The following is a 17,582-nucleotide window of genomic DNA, read 5'->3' on the forward strand; positions in this document are numbered from 1 at the left end:
AAAAAGTACAGTACTTCTGATGTCAGGTAAAATAATTGAGACGTACAGTATATTGGCTTAGGAGAAAATATGACGTGAATCATTGCTCCTGCACCATATGGCCACAGAATTAGAATGTGTGACAGTGTATAGTATATTGTAAAACAAAAGAAGATGAAGCTAAGTACAGTATCTGTACAGTACAACATCAAGTGTTATGAAGAAGCAAAAATTTTAGTGTGTACAATGGTCTGTGGGTGTCCTAAGAAAACAGTTTAAAAAAGTCATGCATGATTTGTTGAGCTCCCTCCCACGAAAGTACTTTAAAACAGTTTGCACTTTGTTTATGATTTTGTTTTACAATAATACAAATTTTAAAAGAAAAAAACTTTGGAGCATGCTTTTGGTTTTGTAAATGCCCTGTCATAACAGAAGTATTAATAGGAGGGCCAGGGGAAGGCAGAGACCTGGATGGATGAATGAATTTGAAAACTGGGTAAAAACAGCCCAAGAACATTTAGAGTGAAGGATTGTGGTCACCAACCCTCTTATATAAGGACGGTACTCTGATTGATAACATTTGCTAATGCATTTTAATTTAGAAGTGCACTGTGTAAGAAATTATGCAAATATCTGACAAGTGTTTATACTGTATTATGATCACAGTAATTGTGTCCTCTGTTGTCCCAGAGAAGGCAAAGACCTACTGTACTACCTTGATAGTATTTTGTCACTACAGTATAACAAAACTTTTCCTGCTGTAAAATAGGATGGCCAGAACTATGAATAAACAGGTTCCCATCTTTCATTATCATTCATTCATTCACTCTGCTGTAAAAAATAATATTCAACTATCTGGAAAGGACACACAATTTTGATAGAATCAAACACTGTACAATACAGGGGGTCCCCCGACTTACGAACGCCCACCGATGCGAATGGGGTTATACTTGAAATTTACATTATTTTATTTACTGACGACTCATTTTTTACTTTCATTTACTGTATTTTGTCATTATATCTTCTTTTGTCTTAAATGTATATAAGGACTTAGGCTATGATATAGTAGGATTTTAAACATTGTCCTGTAAATATGGTTTGCACATAGCATGTGTTCTGACTTACGTACAATTCCGTCTTAAGAACGTCCTCAGGAACGGAACCCGTTCGTAACCCGGGGACCCCTTGAATACTGTATATTGAAATACAGAACACAATTTACTGCATGAGATTTATGATTTGGATTTTTGCAGTGCATTGTGGCTAGATACTGAGATCAGAATTCTCCTATGTACTGTACATTATGCATATTTTGATGGATTATTTGTTGTATTCACTATGCAGTTTAAGCCTTATAAATTCATGGTATTGTTTATGCAAATTTTTTTATCTTTATATTACAGCTGTGTGTGCAGAAACTTAGGATCCTTATAGAAGACTCGGATCAGAACTGTAAGTAGCGACAACTCTTTCCTGCCCATGATAGTAGTTTTGTCTCTTTATTTGGACATTATTTTTTTTGTTTTTGCTTTTTCCACAGATCATATACCATTAGTTTACTTTCTGCACATCTTTTTGCATAGTATTTTAACAGCTGTAGTTATTTATATAGAAATGTCTTTGCTAAAAAGATTATGCATATTGCTTTTTCGTAAACACCCTTCCCACTCACGACTACCTGATTTTAAGGAATTTAGTTGTCATAGTTGCAGAATTACCCTTTGAGTGAATATATTTTGAATTTGAGGAATAACTTTCTTTTGTAAACTTATCTGAATGAATTTGTTGAATGTAAATTGACACTACTGTTATTTAACGCTTAACTGACATCACACACTGAGTATATCCATTTTCATGAATCTTGGTCATTTAGTACGTAGCTCTTCAAAATTGGGTTATATTTCTTTCTGTTTAGATAGAACATAATAGACTAAGTGCTTTCAGTGGGATAGAGTAATACATATACCCTAACATGTACAGTTGCAGACAAAATTTCCTTGAATTTTGCAGCACAATATACAGTATGGCTATTACCAATTATTCTCATATGTGATTCGGTTTATAGCTGCTGAATGCTGGTTTATATTAATAATTATGTCAGATTTTACAACGGGAAAAAATACCTAAAATGTAAAGAAAATTCTTAGTTAATATATGTTATGATCCCCGTTACCTTTACCTATTGGACCCTCAAGTAGGTGCCAGATATTGCCAAAAATGTTGAGAACTTTGTCCATAACTGTACATGCATGTTTTAATTGTTGTTTTGGTTATATTTTATTTAACCCAAGAAATGTTTGTTAAGGAGTGGAAAGAATTATTTGCCTTGTTTTGTTATCAGGTTATAAAATAAACCATAAATGAAGTAGGTTGTGTGGAGTGACTGGTGAGTGTGAGAGAGTAATAACAGTAAAGAGGAGTTTTGTTAGGAGCTCATTAACTGTTAGATGCTTGCTGAGAAATTGCTTTTTTCAAAACCTCATCTGTCTGCCTATATATCTGTTATTTGGTATGGTACCATTTATCTGGTATGCTTGGGATCTGGGGGGTTACCTAATAGGGGTTTTTCTGGATTTTGGAGCACCAGGCCTAAATTGTACTGAACCCTCTGTAACTGACTGGGAACTCGTGTTCAAATCACTAGATTCACACCTAAAAGCGATTTTAATGATACACTGTAATATTAAAATTTAAATTTTTGGCATATAAACAGCAATAAGAAAATAATAAATAGAAATAACGAATACACAAAAAGATGAAAAATTATAAAAGTTAGTGTACAGTATAGAACACACTGCATTGCAGTCATAAGGATGCTGACTGCCTCAACACTCGCCTTAACAATGATACCCAGCTGGGATGCTGCCTTACTGCCTTCCCTAGCAACTGTGCTATGCCTTAGACCCTCTGACCTCTGCACTCTCTTGCCAAATGCCTTCATGGTGGAATCCCATAAAAACTGAGATTTCTTTTTTTTTGTACTGTACCAATATCTACCTGAAATATGAGATAACAATAGACATAACGTAACATATAACTCACAGGTGGGGAACGGCTGAAAACTTCCCCACTCAGTCCGAGAATTACTTGGCACTCATTTAAAATCATTCATTCAAGAACATGGTACAGTAGTTGTTTTTTGAGCTTTCTATATACTGGGATGCCGGATAAACGGTCCCATACCTCTATACGTATCCATCGTCATGCTGTATTCATCAGATGTTGCATTTTGGTCATTGGCTTTTTTCATAAATTAGCTTTGTGAATGGAAGATTTTCAAGAAATATTAGTGCTTTCAGGCCTTATTTTATACAGTGCAATACTATTTACTTAAAACAACACATTTATATTATAATAGTTTGCTTTACATTTAGATGGTAAATTTTTCTTGAAAGTTTTTTTTTTTTAACATACAGTACATTAGTGTTTTGATAAGTTTTGTGCTCATTACGTATTATTTAATAACTTAGAGCTGACTTGTTTGTAAACAACATTTAAGGGTAATAGAGATGTTTTATTTCCATGCTAAATATTGCAACATGACAAGTTAACCCTCCACTACCAGCCAATTTTTATACTAGTTCTTGCTGGCTCTGATTTAAAAATAATGCTAGAGCCTCTTAACTAATTATTAAATAAGTTTACTGCTTATGTTGCTTAAAGTATTATTGGTAAGCCCATCTTTATAAGCTAATCCATTTATTCTTATGAAATATGAAGAAAGATATTGTCAATTTGCATTAAATTTTTGTTATTTATCATTAAATTAGATTTTTATAATTCTAGATAGGTGTTAAATTTTTGGATGGTTTATGTATTTACAGCTGTAAAGGGATTAGTATTTTCTAATGATAAAGCCATTATACTGTACACCTTGAATACTGTAGATCAAAACAAGAATATTTAACTTTTTTCAAGGTACTGTATTAAATTACTGTACTTCTCTTTTGAAGATCAAATTTACTAGAAATATTGCCGAATTACAGGAAATTGGTTAGATTTAAATGTACAAGTTATTGTACATGTTTACCAAAATTATTTTTGTTAAAACTAATTATTGTCAGGCATTTAACACCTAGAACCATTGTTCAATAACAAAGGCAGTGGAAAAAAAATAGTGAGTAGAATATGTTGGCAAGAAGAGCTGGAGTTTAATAGTAAACATTTAGTGTAGAATTTAAAAGAACACTACTTCATGAAGTCCTTTTTCCAGCTCATTGTATTATAAAATTTTTATGATATCTTTGTTTATTATATGTAGATGGGGGAAACATGAGAACACTTAAGATGAAATGAAAATTTTATGGTTATAAGAATGGAAAGAATAGACAAATAAAGGATATACTGTATGGCTTGAAAAAGACTTCTGGAGTGATAAAGTTATTCAAAATTGATAAGTATGAAAATACTGTATATAGTGATGGCTTGGTAATGAGAGAGATTATGAGTTTTAGGTAAGAGTCGTATGATATTGCATAGGGGCACATAAAGTGAAAGCAGACTTAAGATGCAGTCAGTGAGCAAGTTGGTTAGGTTCAAAGGATGCATTTGGGGATGCTGTTTGAACTTGGATATACCCGGTACTCTACGATCCAAATGATATGAATATGTTGAAATGTGAATGAACACAAGTTTAAAGTGCTTAGTGGTTTGATAAAAGTCTTGGAATGTGAGAGTCTGTACTCTCACACAAAGTAGAATTGAAATTATTTTTTGTGTGTGAGACCTTTGGTAGATGCTCCACCTCATGAGAATGGGAATGAAAATAAGGATAAAATTGCTTAAAACTGGGGTATTTTTAAATTAGGGGTTTCATTATAATCTTGAGAGCTGGGAAAACTTGATCTCTTGGTCCTGAAACAGCCAGTACTGTAATATTACAAACAATATCCCCATCACTATGATTCTAGATACTGAATGGAGATGTGTAGATGATTGTCATGTTTTATACACAACTGGTCACTCATATTAACTTATTTCATTGTCTGGCAATTCCATATCACACTGTTAAAAGAATGTTTACAGTATAATGGTCTAATAGTTTCATAAATGTTATAAAAAGATAATTTGTAACAGTAAACCAGAGGAGTTCATAAAGTTCTACACTATGCAGACTCTTACAATCCAGTATCCTTAATTAATACATTTTTTACTCTTCACTTGCCTCTTTTGGACTTAATATTTAGAAGGAGTTCAATATATTTGAAGTCTTCCATCTACTCTTGGTCCTTTTCTGTTTTATTAGCCATGGTGTGGTACTGTACAGTCAGCCTCAACAATATGTCAGAATCTCAACAAACCAGAGTTTCGAAAATAGAGGAATGTTAGCTATGATTTGCTGTCTAATTCAAGGATTGCATCATATCTAGGGGATTTAGGTTCTCTTCTTCTTTGCAGATTATTCTAAACTCAGTGTTCATTGTTTAAAGAAAAAAGTTTTAAAATCCTTTCCATAAATTAGATTAAGTAATTACCTACTTATATCTACCACACTCTTAAGGCCTCAATCAGTAACAATATTTTTTCCCAAACTCTCTGTAGTACAGGCTCAGACAGGCAAAGTAGGTGTGTGCTAGATTTCTGTGATTTTTTTGAATGTTTTGTGGTGGGACATTAATCACGCATGCAAGTTTTCCTTAAATATCATTTGCAGAGTTTCCATCATTATTCTTAGTAGCATTTTACTCGTGTCTTTTTTTTTCATTAGTTGAAAGGAGCATGTGTTTGTTTAGAGGTTTTATTACCTCATAAATAAGATAACAATAAATGAAATGTACATGATATTGAAATGCCTTAGTTATCCATGTTGAGTTTCTTAAAAACAAAAAATTACAGTATACACTGATAACAGTATTAATGGTTTTATTCTTGTGTATATCAATTATTTTTGCACAGATGATGATCAGATGGAATTTTAGTAGCCTGGGTGTGACAGTGGTTAAGATAATTAATGATGGATAATCAAGGCTTAGTAGTGCACATTAAATCATTGGCTTGTACCATATTTGTAAATACTTATGGCATGTCATGTACTGTACTTCATTAGTAATATAAAAATATAAGTATTTTAGTGCTGCCAAATTAATGCTTGAATATTGTTAATAAATTTCTTCAAAGATAAAGAAATTTGTTGGTATTCATGTCATAGGTTTTACTGAAGTATTTGTCCAACTTTTGAAATTATTCAATTTAAGTGTGTCTTTTTATGGTGATGTTATTATGTGGAATACTTTCATTGATGCCAAGAATGGAAATAGTGTGTGTGTGTGTGCGCGTGTGTATGTGTGCGTGCGTGCGTGCGTGCATGTGTGTGTAAATTAGTTTTTATACAATACCACTTTATCTAATAGTTACGCCATAAGATTTCTCTATGTAGTTATTCTTGGTCAGGTTGCACTTTTTGAGAATACACTGTATAGTTAAAAGGTTATTTATTATATCTCTTGCTATTTAGATAAGAAACTCTCTTGTTGATTATGATGCAGGCAGCCACAAATTAAATGTTTCAAATGTATTATTTGTAATGCTACTAAATTATATGAATTTACTGTTATTAGCATTCGGCATATAAGATGATATCCGCAGTTTAATATTTTGGTGTCGAAGGATTATTGGGAACTTAAACCTTTGTTATCCGTGATTTCAGTAGTACAGTATTTGAACATTTATAATTTAATAGTGTTCTGTTTTGTTAAATGTTCAGAGAAGTTTTAAAATTTGTAAGGAAAAAGCATAAACAGTTTTCAGAGTAAGGACACAGTACAGTCGAGTCATGATGATTGGTGGGTTATTACCAGAAGACATTGCCAGTCATAGTTTAATTGATTAGTTAGGTTCCAGAGGCCAAAAAATATGCAATAACTGTTCCAAAACGGTTTTATTAAATATTAAGTACAGTATGGTACATAATACTGTATACATAAAAAAATACCAATATGACAACATCAAGACAGGTAGTTGGACACTGGGTGGGAGTGGAGTGGTGGTGCCAGGATGGGTGGAAGGTGTGGGAGGCTGAGGCACGGTTGCTAACTCTGATTTTGCAGCCGGTACCAAATCCATCTTCTTCATTACCAAACTGAATTTTTCATCCCTGTTTTATTTTATTTTTACAAATTCATAGAAATGAACATGATAAAGGAAAATATAAATGATGTTTTAACTTATGTGATGACTGGCTTGTAATGAATCTGTTAGACACAAAAGCACTGGGAGTTTAGTTGTACAGGGTGGCCAAGGCATACCCGACCTTCTCTCTTCCTCCTTCCCACTATTGTATGATCATACAGTTCAGCAGAAATTTTTTTAAACATTTTGTCCGTGACACCTAAGTAGGTCCTTAGAGCACATTGTTATTACCAAACCAGATTTTTCCTTTCCAAATTTCCTTGAATTTGGTTAGATTTGGTTAGGTTTCAACTACTACTATTATTATTACTACTATGCGTACTGCTATTTTTGGGGTCTCCAACCTCCCCTTATAGCCATACCTCCTTCATTTTATTACCTAACTATCTAATTACAAAAGTGTCTACCCTAGCTGAGTTAGTTAAGTTGCAGATTTGTGCAACATTCCATTACTGTTGTTGGATTAGGGATTAAAGATCTTTGATCTTTTTCCCCTGAGACACAGCAGAGCAGACCTGAGCAAAGAGAAGGATAGGTGACACTTTAACCAGACCATGACATAGGTTCTGGGTTACTGCCTCTTTTCTAATAACACCAGATATTGTGAACACCAGAGTAGTGAAGCTGCCTTTGTCCATGTTCTGGACTCTTTTTACAGACACTCTGTTCACTTTGTAACCACATCTCTTGTGTGCAGCCTCAAGAGACAGGTCATAGTGACATGTGGCCAGGGGATTGAATATCCTGATATCAAAGAAGGCATGCTGTCAGCTTGTCCAGAATCCTCAAGCACTGACGTCCACACAGGCTTAGTTAGCTGTGTTGACAGTCCAGTAAAGGAAATGCTTGCCACCCAATGAGAGGAGGGTGGGTTCTACAGTGATGTCATCGAATATCTCCTTAAGCGTATTCCCTGTGAGGACCCTTACTTTATTGTGCCTCATGCAAATGAAACCTCCCTTCATTCACACCATGGTGAATTCTTGTTTGTTAAGGTTGAAGCCCCCTTGCTCTTATTGGTAAAGTTGTTTGCCAGAAACCTGACTACTACTACTAACACCTACAAGCTGTATTGGCCAACTGCCTCATCCCATTGGACAAAAATCCAGGATGTAGCTCTACAAGGGTGGGGGAACTGCTGAGACAAGTTATTGGTAAACGTATAATGGAGGTGGTCAACGATGATGTCAGGGCAGCTGCAGGGAAACTGCAAGTATGTGCTGGCTACCAGGCTGGAGGAGAACCTGCCATTCATGCCATGATAAAGATATTTGAGCAGCATGCCTATGAGGCTGTACTCATGGTAGACACCTCCAATGCTTTCAACATAATCCACCGCAAGACTACGCTACACAACATCAAGATCAAGTGTCCAAGCTTTGAAAGATATGTTGAAAACATGTACAGGAACCCAACAGACCTCTGTATAACAAGCTTCAAGGCCCTAAGAGGAGATACCACCATACAGTCAACCAAGAAAATGACACAGGGGAACCCAGTTACCATTGCAATATATGAACTAGACCTGTAGGTACAGTACTGAGCAACCAGTGAGGAATCAAATACAATAAACAATAATCTTAAGACCACTTTCTCTCACTTTAACACTTATTCCACCATTTAATTTTTTTCTTTTAACAAATTATAACTCCTGGAGTCTAAACAGTTGCTCCCTGGACTGTAGTTGTTCAGACTCAAGATGACTCATGTTGTATTTACGTGGTGTGCTGGGCCCAGTGGCCTTTGCTAGCAGACTTATGTTGGGTTTCTTACACTAGAGGTCACACCATACCTGCTTGCACCAGCTCGCATAAGGGCAAATTTTCATGAATAACCCGAGGGAATGGTAGAAATGAGGTCCTTGCATTTAAGTGGATGAATATACAATGCAGTACTGTATACCGAACCTGCATATGTGGATTGAAAAAAAGAAGTAGTGAAAGTGGGTCCTTTAGGCATTACTGCCCCTAGAGACAGTGTGGATACGGTACACAAGGAGGCAGCATGGCCTGTATTTTATTCAACCGCATTCACTTCTCCAAGTTGTAAACCTAGGTACCCATTTACAGCTGGGTGAATTGGGAGTGCTTGGGGATTGAACCACCGACGCTTGGAACAGGAGGCGAGTTCTGTATCTACTCGACCTCTGTGCTTCTACATATATGGAGACCTCAGTGTAAATGAATATACACTATTGGCTGTGTTTGTCGTAGTGCAGTGGTTATTACTCAGTTAAAAAACAAACAAAAACATATGTTACACCTGAGGGCTGGTGCACTGGTTTCACTTCATATTTGGGAGTGGAATGTGGTAGTTTTGGTGTTGGATTATAAAGGATTAAAATGGAAACAAAACATTAATACTATTGAAAATAATTGACTTTAAAATTATGAAAAGTAAAGTCGAAAAGTTAATTAAATAAATAGTTAATGCAGTCAGACTTGTTTATGGCCACCCAGCATTTAGCAGGAAAAGACTACGTCCTCAAATTTGGAGCCAGAAAAGGCGCTTCATTTTAGGATACTTATACTGTATTGCATAGAACAAGATTTATTTTATTGTTATAGATGTTACTAAAAACACTGAGGGCTGTAGATTGAGCACACACTATCTTTTTCTCATGTATATTTTAGGTTAAAGGGGTGATGGGTGAATGTGTGTATGTAACAGTGTCTGTTTGTACAGTTGCAAACAAAATTCCCTGAAGACTTGGCAATACTTGTGTCTGGAGTTCACTTCTGGGTCATATATGTGATCGGTTTGTCTAATAATTCTGCTTTTCATAACATTATGTCAGAACCAAGAAATGGGGAAAAAAACTCCTCAATACAAAGAAAAATGTGAGAAAGTACATTAAAATTCCAATCCTCTTCACCTAATGATCCGCAAGTACTTACCTGGCAGATACTACCAAGTGTTAAGGGAATTTTGTCTGCAACTGTACATGTGTAATTCATTTGCATATTTAAGTGAATTTAATTGCTGCCTGTAAATAAATTTAGGCAGAAGTACATGAGTTGAGATAATATTAAAATACTGTATATTGTACAATACTGTACTGTATTTCACAAATGGCATCAGTTTGAAATAAGCATGTTGCATGTAGTCTGTTTTGATGTCCCATTTTTATAATGTATAGAACGTAATACTGTACTGCTAAAATTAACTTATTAAGATTGACATATCAATCATCTTTCTTTTTTCCAGCCAAAATTCCTCTCTCCATGCCTCATTTTAGTTTATCTCTTACAGCTACTCATGATTTTGCCTCTTAATTTCTTTTGTCCTGTTAAAAGGGGCTTGTCTGAGGCATATGGAAAATCTATTTTTCCTTACTTCCCTTCTATTATTCTTTGTCATAAATACAGTCCTTAAAATTCTGATTCACATACAGTATTTGATAAGTAAGTGTGGACAGATGAATATTGTGTTTTATTATGAAATATCAAAGGTGGATTAACATGGCTGCTGAATACAGGAAGTACATTCATTATAATGGTGTTCTTTATTTTAATAGACACACCAACTTGCCCCTTGTAAAGGATAGATTTATATTTGTATGCAATAATTTTTCCATTTTACATAATTACACCAATAACTTCTTACTACAGAAATGTTTTTAAAACTTGGTGCTTTCATATTTCATAATACCTGTATGTCTAGGGTGAATAAGTGTGTCCTTTGTTATACCAAATTAAATTTATATAGTTTGTGTTCAGTAGGAATATTAATAGGTTACTAGACATTGAATTTACATTATTGATGCCATTTATTAGTAAGATTCTCAGGTACAGTAAAACACCCATAATTCAAAACAATAGGGGCTCTATAGCCCTTACGAATGATGAGATTTTTACAAAATATAAGGAACACCTTCACCTGATGGGAAAAACAATGGTACTCATCCATTAACTGCGCGAATCAAGATTTTAACGTTTCTAATCACTTTATGTCTGTACCAGATTTAGGTGCTTGGTCCATGGTTATTAGACATACAGTAGACTTGCGAGGGTTACGTTCTTGCAACTTACGTGAGGTTTACGTTCTCGCAACTTACGCGAGGGTTACATTCCTGGGACTTCGCGTAAAGCCCAAAAACGCGTAAAGTCAGAAACACTCCTAAAAATCCTGGAAATCGCCCTTAAATCACTACTACCGGTATTTATATACGTACATAAACACTAGAACTCATAAATCACACTGGAATGTGATACAGGTGATTAATTTTTATCTCTTGTGCAAAATATATGATGTCGAAATTCAAATTATTCGTTGTCTTGCAGGGATTCTAGCAATGCAAATTATATTCTTCTAACTTTAGTCTGATATTATATAAGATAAAAACTTTAAGCCTAAAACCACCAAACCCTGGCTGGGAAGTTGGGGGGTGATAGGGGGAGTTGAGGTGATATGTTTGACAGTTGGCACCGAAGGTCTAGTGAGTGTTTATTTATCAGTCCTTAAGAGTGACTTTAAGTTTTTCTCTTATAAAATGTCACTGATCTGACCTGGGAGAAGATAATTTACATTGCTGGGATTCTTGTAAGATAGTGATTAATTTGAATATAAACACTGGGCAATGGTGGAAAAACAGCTTGTTTTCCACCATTGCCCAGTGTTAGAGCCATTATGTCTGATAACCATGGACCAAGCACCTAAATCTGGTACAAAGATAATGTAATTCGAAATGTTTAAATTTGTAATATGTTTTGTAACAGAAGGATGTGAATTACGTTTTTTTTTTACTGTATATTTAAAAAGATAAGAGCTACAGTTTTGTGGGTAGAACTGGGAGACCTGGATGATAAGGTAGTGAGAAATGTTAAAATATCAGAAATGTGAGGCAGATAATTGCCGCTAAGACTGAGTAGGGGTTACAACATATTCATAGTGTCGACACAGGCCAGCTCATGTTGCTCTTTTGCAAGGGTAGGAGGGCCAGGGGAAGGCAGAGATGGGAATGGATGATTGAAATAAAAAACTGGGTCCCCAGAAAGATACAAAACCTTGGAGGCTTGATAAAAAGAGCCCGGGAATGTTTAGAGTGGAGGACTGTGGTCGCCAACCCTCAGACATGAGGACGGTACTCTGATTGGTTATGTTTCGCACCTCAGTAGCAGCAATGATCTTCCAAAAAACAATCAATGGATTGCTCAGCATCATGCAGTGCATAATATGGATGAGTTACACTAACATTAAACAAGGAAGTGGAACTGTTATGTTGTGTTGAGGTGGGCAAAAACATATGTGGGCCTATGAAGGAATATGGGGTTGGAACAAGCACAATTTACAGTTTACCGGGTAATGGTGCATAAAGAACAGAATGTGAAGTTTTATACTGAAACAAAATCTAACAGAGGAATTGAAAATGGAAAATATGTAAAACACACAAATTTTCAGAGTTCGACAAAGTTCTGTGTGACTGACAACAGCAGAATTACAGTGAGGGTATACAGTAGTACCTCTTTCAGGACCGATGATCATAAAGAAAGCCAAGAAATTTCATCAACAAATGTGTATCAAAGTGCCTTTTGTCTTTACTATCAGGTGGCTAAATCACTTCAAAGACTGGCATGATATTTGATAGCTAGTTGTTATGGTAGAAAAATGGAATGTGTGGGGGATGTTGGGACCTGTGTTATGTAAACAGTGGAGCGGTGATGATGTGCTAGTTGGAGCTTCCAGAGAAGGGAGTTTGTGATGGTGGATGACTATTGTTATGCATACCCTGCCATTTTATAACAATGAGTTGTAGAACATTTTTACATGTACAGTTTGTATACAGTTTAAAGTGAGAAATATTGAAATGATCTGTTTAAGGAGAATTGTAACCAAATATTTTTAAATACAGTAACTGTAATTAGCGTTCTAATTTTATTTTAAAGAATATACATATACAGTATTGTTTCTGAAGTAATTACACCTAAAGTACTTGCCAAAAGATTATTATAGTTTACAAAATAAAAGCAAAGTGGAGTCAAGTCTTGTTTATATCAGTTCTTGGGAAGAATATATTTAAGAGAATGTGCTTGGTCCCAACCTATTCAGTTTATAGTAAATGGGTTTTACTCCATTGAATGAAGACAATTTGAATTGAAGTTAGATTTGATAAGGTATAATATTTATTGAGGGTATAAGAAATTGGTGGATATGAAAAAACAAGTAAGAAACGAATGACAAGAAGAGTTACTGTACCATAAGAAATGCACTGCTTGAGAGTGGAAGTGTGTGTAAGTGACCAGAGCATACAGTACTTGTTAGTACATGAACGTAACTATGCAGTGGCTACCACACTGTAAAGAGAGGCATTGCTTAAGCTTAGTGGGTGATGGGTTGAAATAGACTTATTGTTAGTACCATTAAATTGAATTTTGAACCACAGTAATTTAAATCTTTAATTATTTTGTACTCCAAAGATGAAATGTAATAAATTCTGATAGATAGTATTATACTTAGTAGAAGCCATTAATATTTCAAACTACAGAACATGTTCATAACTCATATAATTTTGTATTTCTGTTGTCTGTGTTTGGCATAAGACTGGTAGAATTTTGTTATTTTTTTCTGAACTGGGTTCTCTGCATAGTACTGTACATCATTTTAAAAGTAATAAATTAATTTTCAACGAAGTCACACCATATGGCACAGACGTAATTTCCTATTTACTGTACTGTAAAACAAAATTTTTTGTAAAAAGAAAAGTATCATAATTGGAGAGTAAAGTTTTTGTGTAATTAAGCTCTAAATGAGCCCAGTTTTGTTTGTTCTTAACATTATAGGTGCAGAGAATAAGGATCTTGTGAGGCTGGGGTTCCCACTTTGGCAGGAAAAAAACACTCATTGAATGAAAAATTATTATTAATTTATGTAAAAGACGGGTGATTTTAATTCATTTAAACCTGGGGGTATTGATAAAAGCAGAACTCATCAGTGCTTCAGATATGTAGCTCCAGTAATTATAATTCATAAAAAGAAATCACTGTACAGGTATTTTGTGATATGCAGTACAGTATCATGATTTTTTGTATGATTTCATGTATTTTTTCTCTAGTTGTATATTAATGTTAACATGTAACACACAGTGAAGTACCTGGGTCTGTTGGCCATGTCAAAGATTCTCAAGACTCATCCAAAGTCGGTTCAGGCACACAAGGATCTGGTTCTTCAGTGTCTTGATGATAAAGATGAATCTATTCGGCTCAGAGCTCTTGATCTTCTTTATGGCATGGTAAGTCCTGGCTAAAGTTTTTCTTGGGTAATTTAGATTCAAGGATGTCAGCTTCATGGAGTTCCAATTTTTTTATGGTTCTCAAACCCATATTTATTGATCATATAAATCCGGTGAGAAGAATTTTGTGGGTGTGGGTATACCTGGAATGATTATATATATAAGAGTCATGGCATATCCCTGTACTGTTCCACGACAACTGATGACTAGCACACGTAGGTCAAGTATCCAGACTTATAAGATGTCTTAGAATATACAGGGAGGCATACATTATTTATTTGCTTGTGTTTGACTTTGTTTATCTTTGTGGCTCTCTACCCAGCAAGTGTGTCTATAGAATTATACACAAAGTATGAATCACAGAAAAGTGGAAATTTTAAGGCTTCTTTCTTTTCTTTTCTTTTTTTTTTGCAACGGTAGGATCTCATGTATTTCGCAAACACTATTTTATTTAATTTTTGTTGTGGTAGTGTGGAGGATACTTAGGCATAACAGATAATATAGCGGTGAATTTTTCAAGTTTTAATCCATATATTATGTTTGGTAATCTCAGCCATGGTAATTATAAAGGACTAGATATTAAGAAATGGGTCAAGGACATTAGATGCTGGCTGCAAGATATGGTAAATTCAGTGGTGGTACATTTGGGTTCTCAGATGTACATGTTGCGGTATCATAATGCTGTAAACTTTCAAGGATTATGTGAAGTGGAAGTAAGTTGTGTGTAATTTAGAGCACTTGATTTTGTTGTTGTTATTCTATTTTCCACCTTTTTATCATAGTCCTAAAAGCCTGTTAGAGGCAGTGCAGATACACCACACTGGATACTAAGTCTAAAATAAGAGGAGGTAGCATGACCAACACTACATTAAACTGCCATTACTTCCCCAACTGTAAAATTAGGTACCCATTCACAGCTGGGTGAGCTGTGGGTTCCATGAGTATGAACTAGTGACCCTTAGGACAACAGGCAAGTGCTCTATACACTCAATCACTTAATGGAACATAATTAAATTAAACTTTGAATCAGGAAATTTGAAGGTTGAGACCATGTAGATACTTTTTTTTTTTTAGAATCCATCGAGTAATTTTGTTAAAATCTCAGGTGACTAAAAAGACGGTGATGGAGATTGTGCGGCGTCTAATGACTCATATGGACCGAGCAGAGGGCACCATGTACCGTGATGAACTTCTTCAAAAGATTATACTCATATGTTCACAAAACAACTTCCAGTACATTACCAACTTTGAGTGGTATGTTTAGTTATGCCTTACCATGTTAATAATGTCTGTAGTATATTATATCTACATTTTATTGTTGTAATCTGGGATAGATACAGGTACTGAAATGAGAATATGTAAGTTTATGTAAGTACAGAAAAAAAAAATTGTTGTACTTCTCTATATCCTTAGGTATATAAGCGTCTTGGTGGAGTTGTGCCGCATGGAAGGAACACAGCACGGTGGATTAATTGCCAGTCAGCTGATGGATGTTGCCATTCGGGTTGTTGCAGTTAGAGAATTTACTGTTGGTCAGATGGCACTGTTACTTGACAATGCTCATGTAATTGTTGGCCCTGCAGCAGCAAGGTCTTCCATAGCAGAGGTGCTGTATGCTGCTGCCTGGATCTGTGGAGAGTTTTCTCAGTAAGTGGGAAATATTCTGTATGCTTTTTAATAAATGTCAAGTAAAATGAAATAGCTAGGGTATTTGGGGTACCATAAAGATAGTTTATTTCTCTTATTATAATGTATAAATGCAAATACTGTACTGTAGTTCAGGAAATAAGTTAATTTCAAGGGAATTAACTTGTCAGGGGGAAGGAGGAAACTTGTTAATGGCTAAGATTGGCCTCCACACTGGAAGTGAACTATCAGAAGAAACAGTAGAGTAATTGATCAAAACTTGAAGTTGAATTTTGCATTTAGACAAATATGCAGATTACATCTTTATGCTAACCTTACTAAACGAAGGCTTAACGGGAATTTTAAAAATCATTAGGAACATTTAGTTACTGAGGGCACAGAATCAGTTAGAAAATTTTATCTTGTTGGAATATGGAGGTAAATAATAATAATAATAATAATTAATGGTTTATTGAAAGAGCTTGGCAGCCAGAAGGCTGAAAATATAGAGTTACATAATTGGGTACTCTGTCTGTATGGACACTGGATGTAAGAGAAGGGAGCAAATGGCAGAAATGATTAGTATGAGAGCCGTGAGTGGGATGAATAGGATACAGAGAACAAGAAATGTAAAAGTAAGGAGGCGATGTGAAGTAAAGGGAATATGAGGCAGGGTGGATCAGGGCTTGCTCAGGTGGTACGGATATTGTAGCAGCAATGATAAATTTAAGATTTGTGGAAAGAGAGAGTAATTCAGGTGAAAGGTAGGAGGGAGAGAAAATGACCAAGAAGAAAATATTTGGATGAGGTGGTGGCCCTAAAAAGGAGGGGGATGATATCAAGGAAGCAGCAATGTGTGTGCGTAGTGTTGAGTGATTTATGGGGAAGGACGTGCTTAGCAAATTTAGTAGATAAATATGTTTTCAATTAGATTTTCACAGACTTCTTTTTAAGACACATTGTGAGTTATTGAACTGGAAGTTATGTGTACATTATTTGCTCATTACACGCCAGCAGCTACATAATTTTACCCTCTGATAATATCCTTCAAAACACGATACATCAGTCAGATGAATGATTTATTACAGACTGTTGGCTAACCCCAAAGCTACCCTGGAATCCATGGTGAGAGGGAAGGTGGTGTCTCTTCCAGGACATATCCAAGCAATATATGTCCACAACATGCTCAAGCTGTATGCTCACATTATTGCAACAGCAGAGGAGGAAGATGATTCAGAAATGATAGAGGAGGTACAGTATATCTTTGATTTTGTATCCTTATTGTATATGTACGGAATTGCATTTGTCTGTCCATATTTTTGTGCTTCTCCCAAATTGTTCGTAGAATTACTAAAAAATTACCCTGCTAAGAGCAATGATATTTTGTAGGCTTCTTTAATGGCTATCTTTGTCTCACCATGTTAGAGATTATGAATATGTAAATATTGTCATACAATTGTTTTATTCTAGTTGTTATGATTAAAGATTTTCAATGATTACTGTTAGTGTTAATGTTTTTGTAGTACAGTAGACCCTTGCCATTCGCGGGGGATAGGTTCCAAGAAATAGCGCAAATTGGCAAAACCATAAATAGCAACTTATACTACCTTAGTGCACTGCT

At 35.1% G+C, this 17,582-nt stretch overlaps 1 protein-coding gene across 2 annotated transcripts in view; it reads left to right on the plus strand.

Annotated features, from left to right (window-relative positions):
* The window catches only part of LOC121876381 (AP-3 complex subunit delta-1-like), a 63,539-nt gene that overhangs the window by 17,568 nt on the left and 28,389 nt on the right, over window positions 1-17,582 (plus strand). Inside the window, exons 9-14 of one of the 2 annotated variants that reach the window (XM_042381452.1) lie at window positions 1,383-1,431; window positions 5,521-5,544; window positions 14,190-14,335; window positions 15,441-15,589; window positions 15,749-15,982; window positions 17,050-17,212. In XM_042381452.1, coding sequence (XP_042237386.1) covers window positions 1,383-1,431; window positions 5,521-5,544; window positions 14,190-14,335; window positions 15,441-15,589; window positions 15,749-15,982; window positions 17,050-17,212 — 765 coding nt within the window. The remainder of the gene's footprint in view (window positions 1-1,382; window positions 1,432-5,520; window positions 5,545-14,189; window positions 14,336-15,440; window positions 15,590-15,748; window positions 15,983-17,049; window positions 17,213-17,582) is intronic. The other variant, XM_042381453.1, reaches the window with a different exon arrangement.

This window comes from Homarus americanus, unplaced genomic scaffold (assembly GCF_018991925.1).
Source record: "Homarus americanus isolate GMGI-L3 unplaced genomic scaffold, GMGI_Hamer_2.0 scaffold34921, whole genome shotgun sequence".
NCBI lineage: Eukaryota > Metazoa > Arthropoda > Malacostraca > Decapoda > Nephropidae > Homarus > Homarus americanus.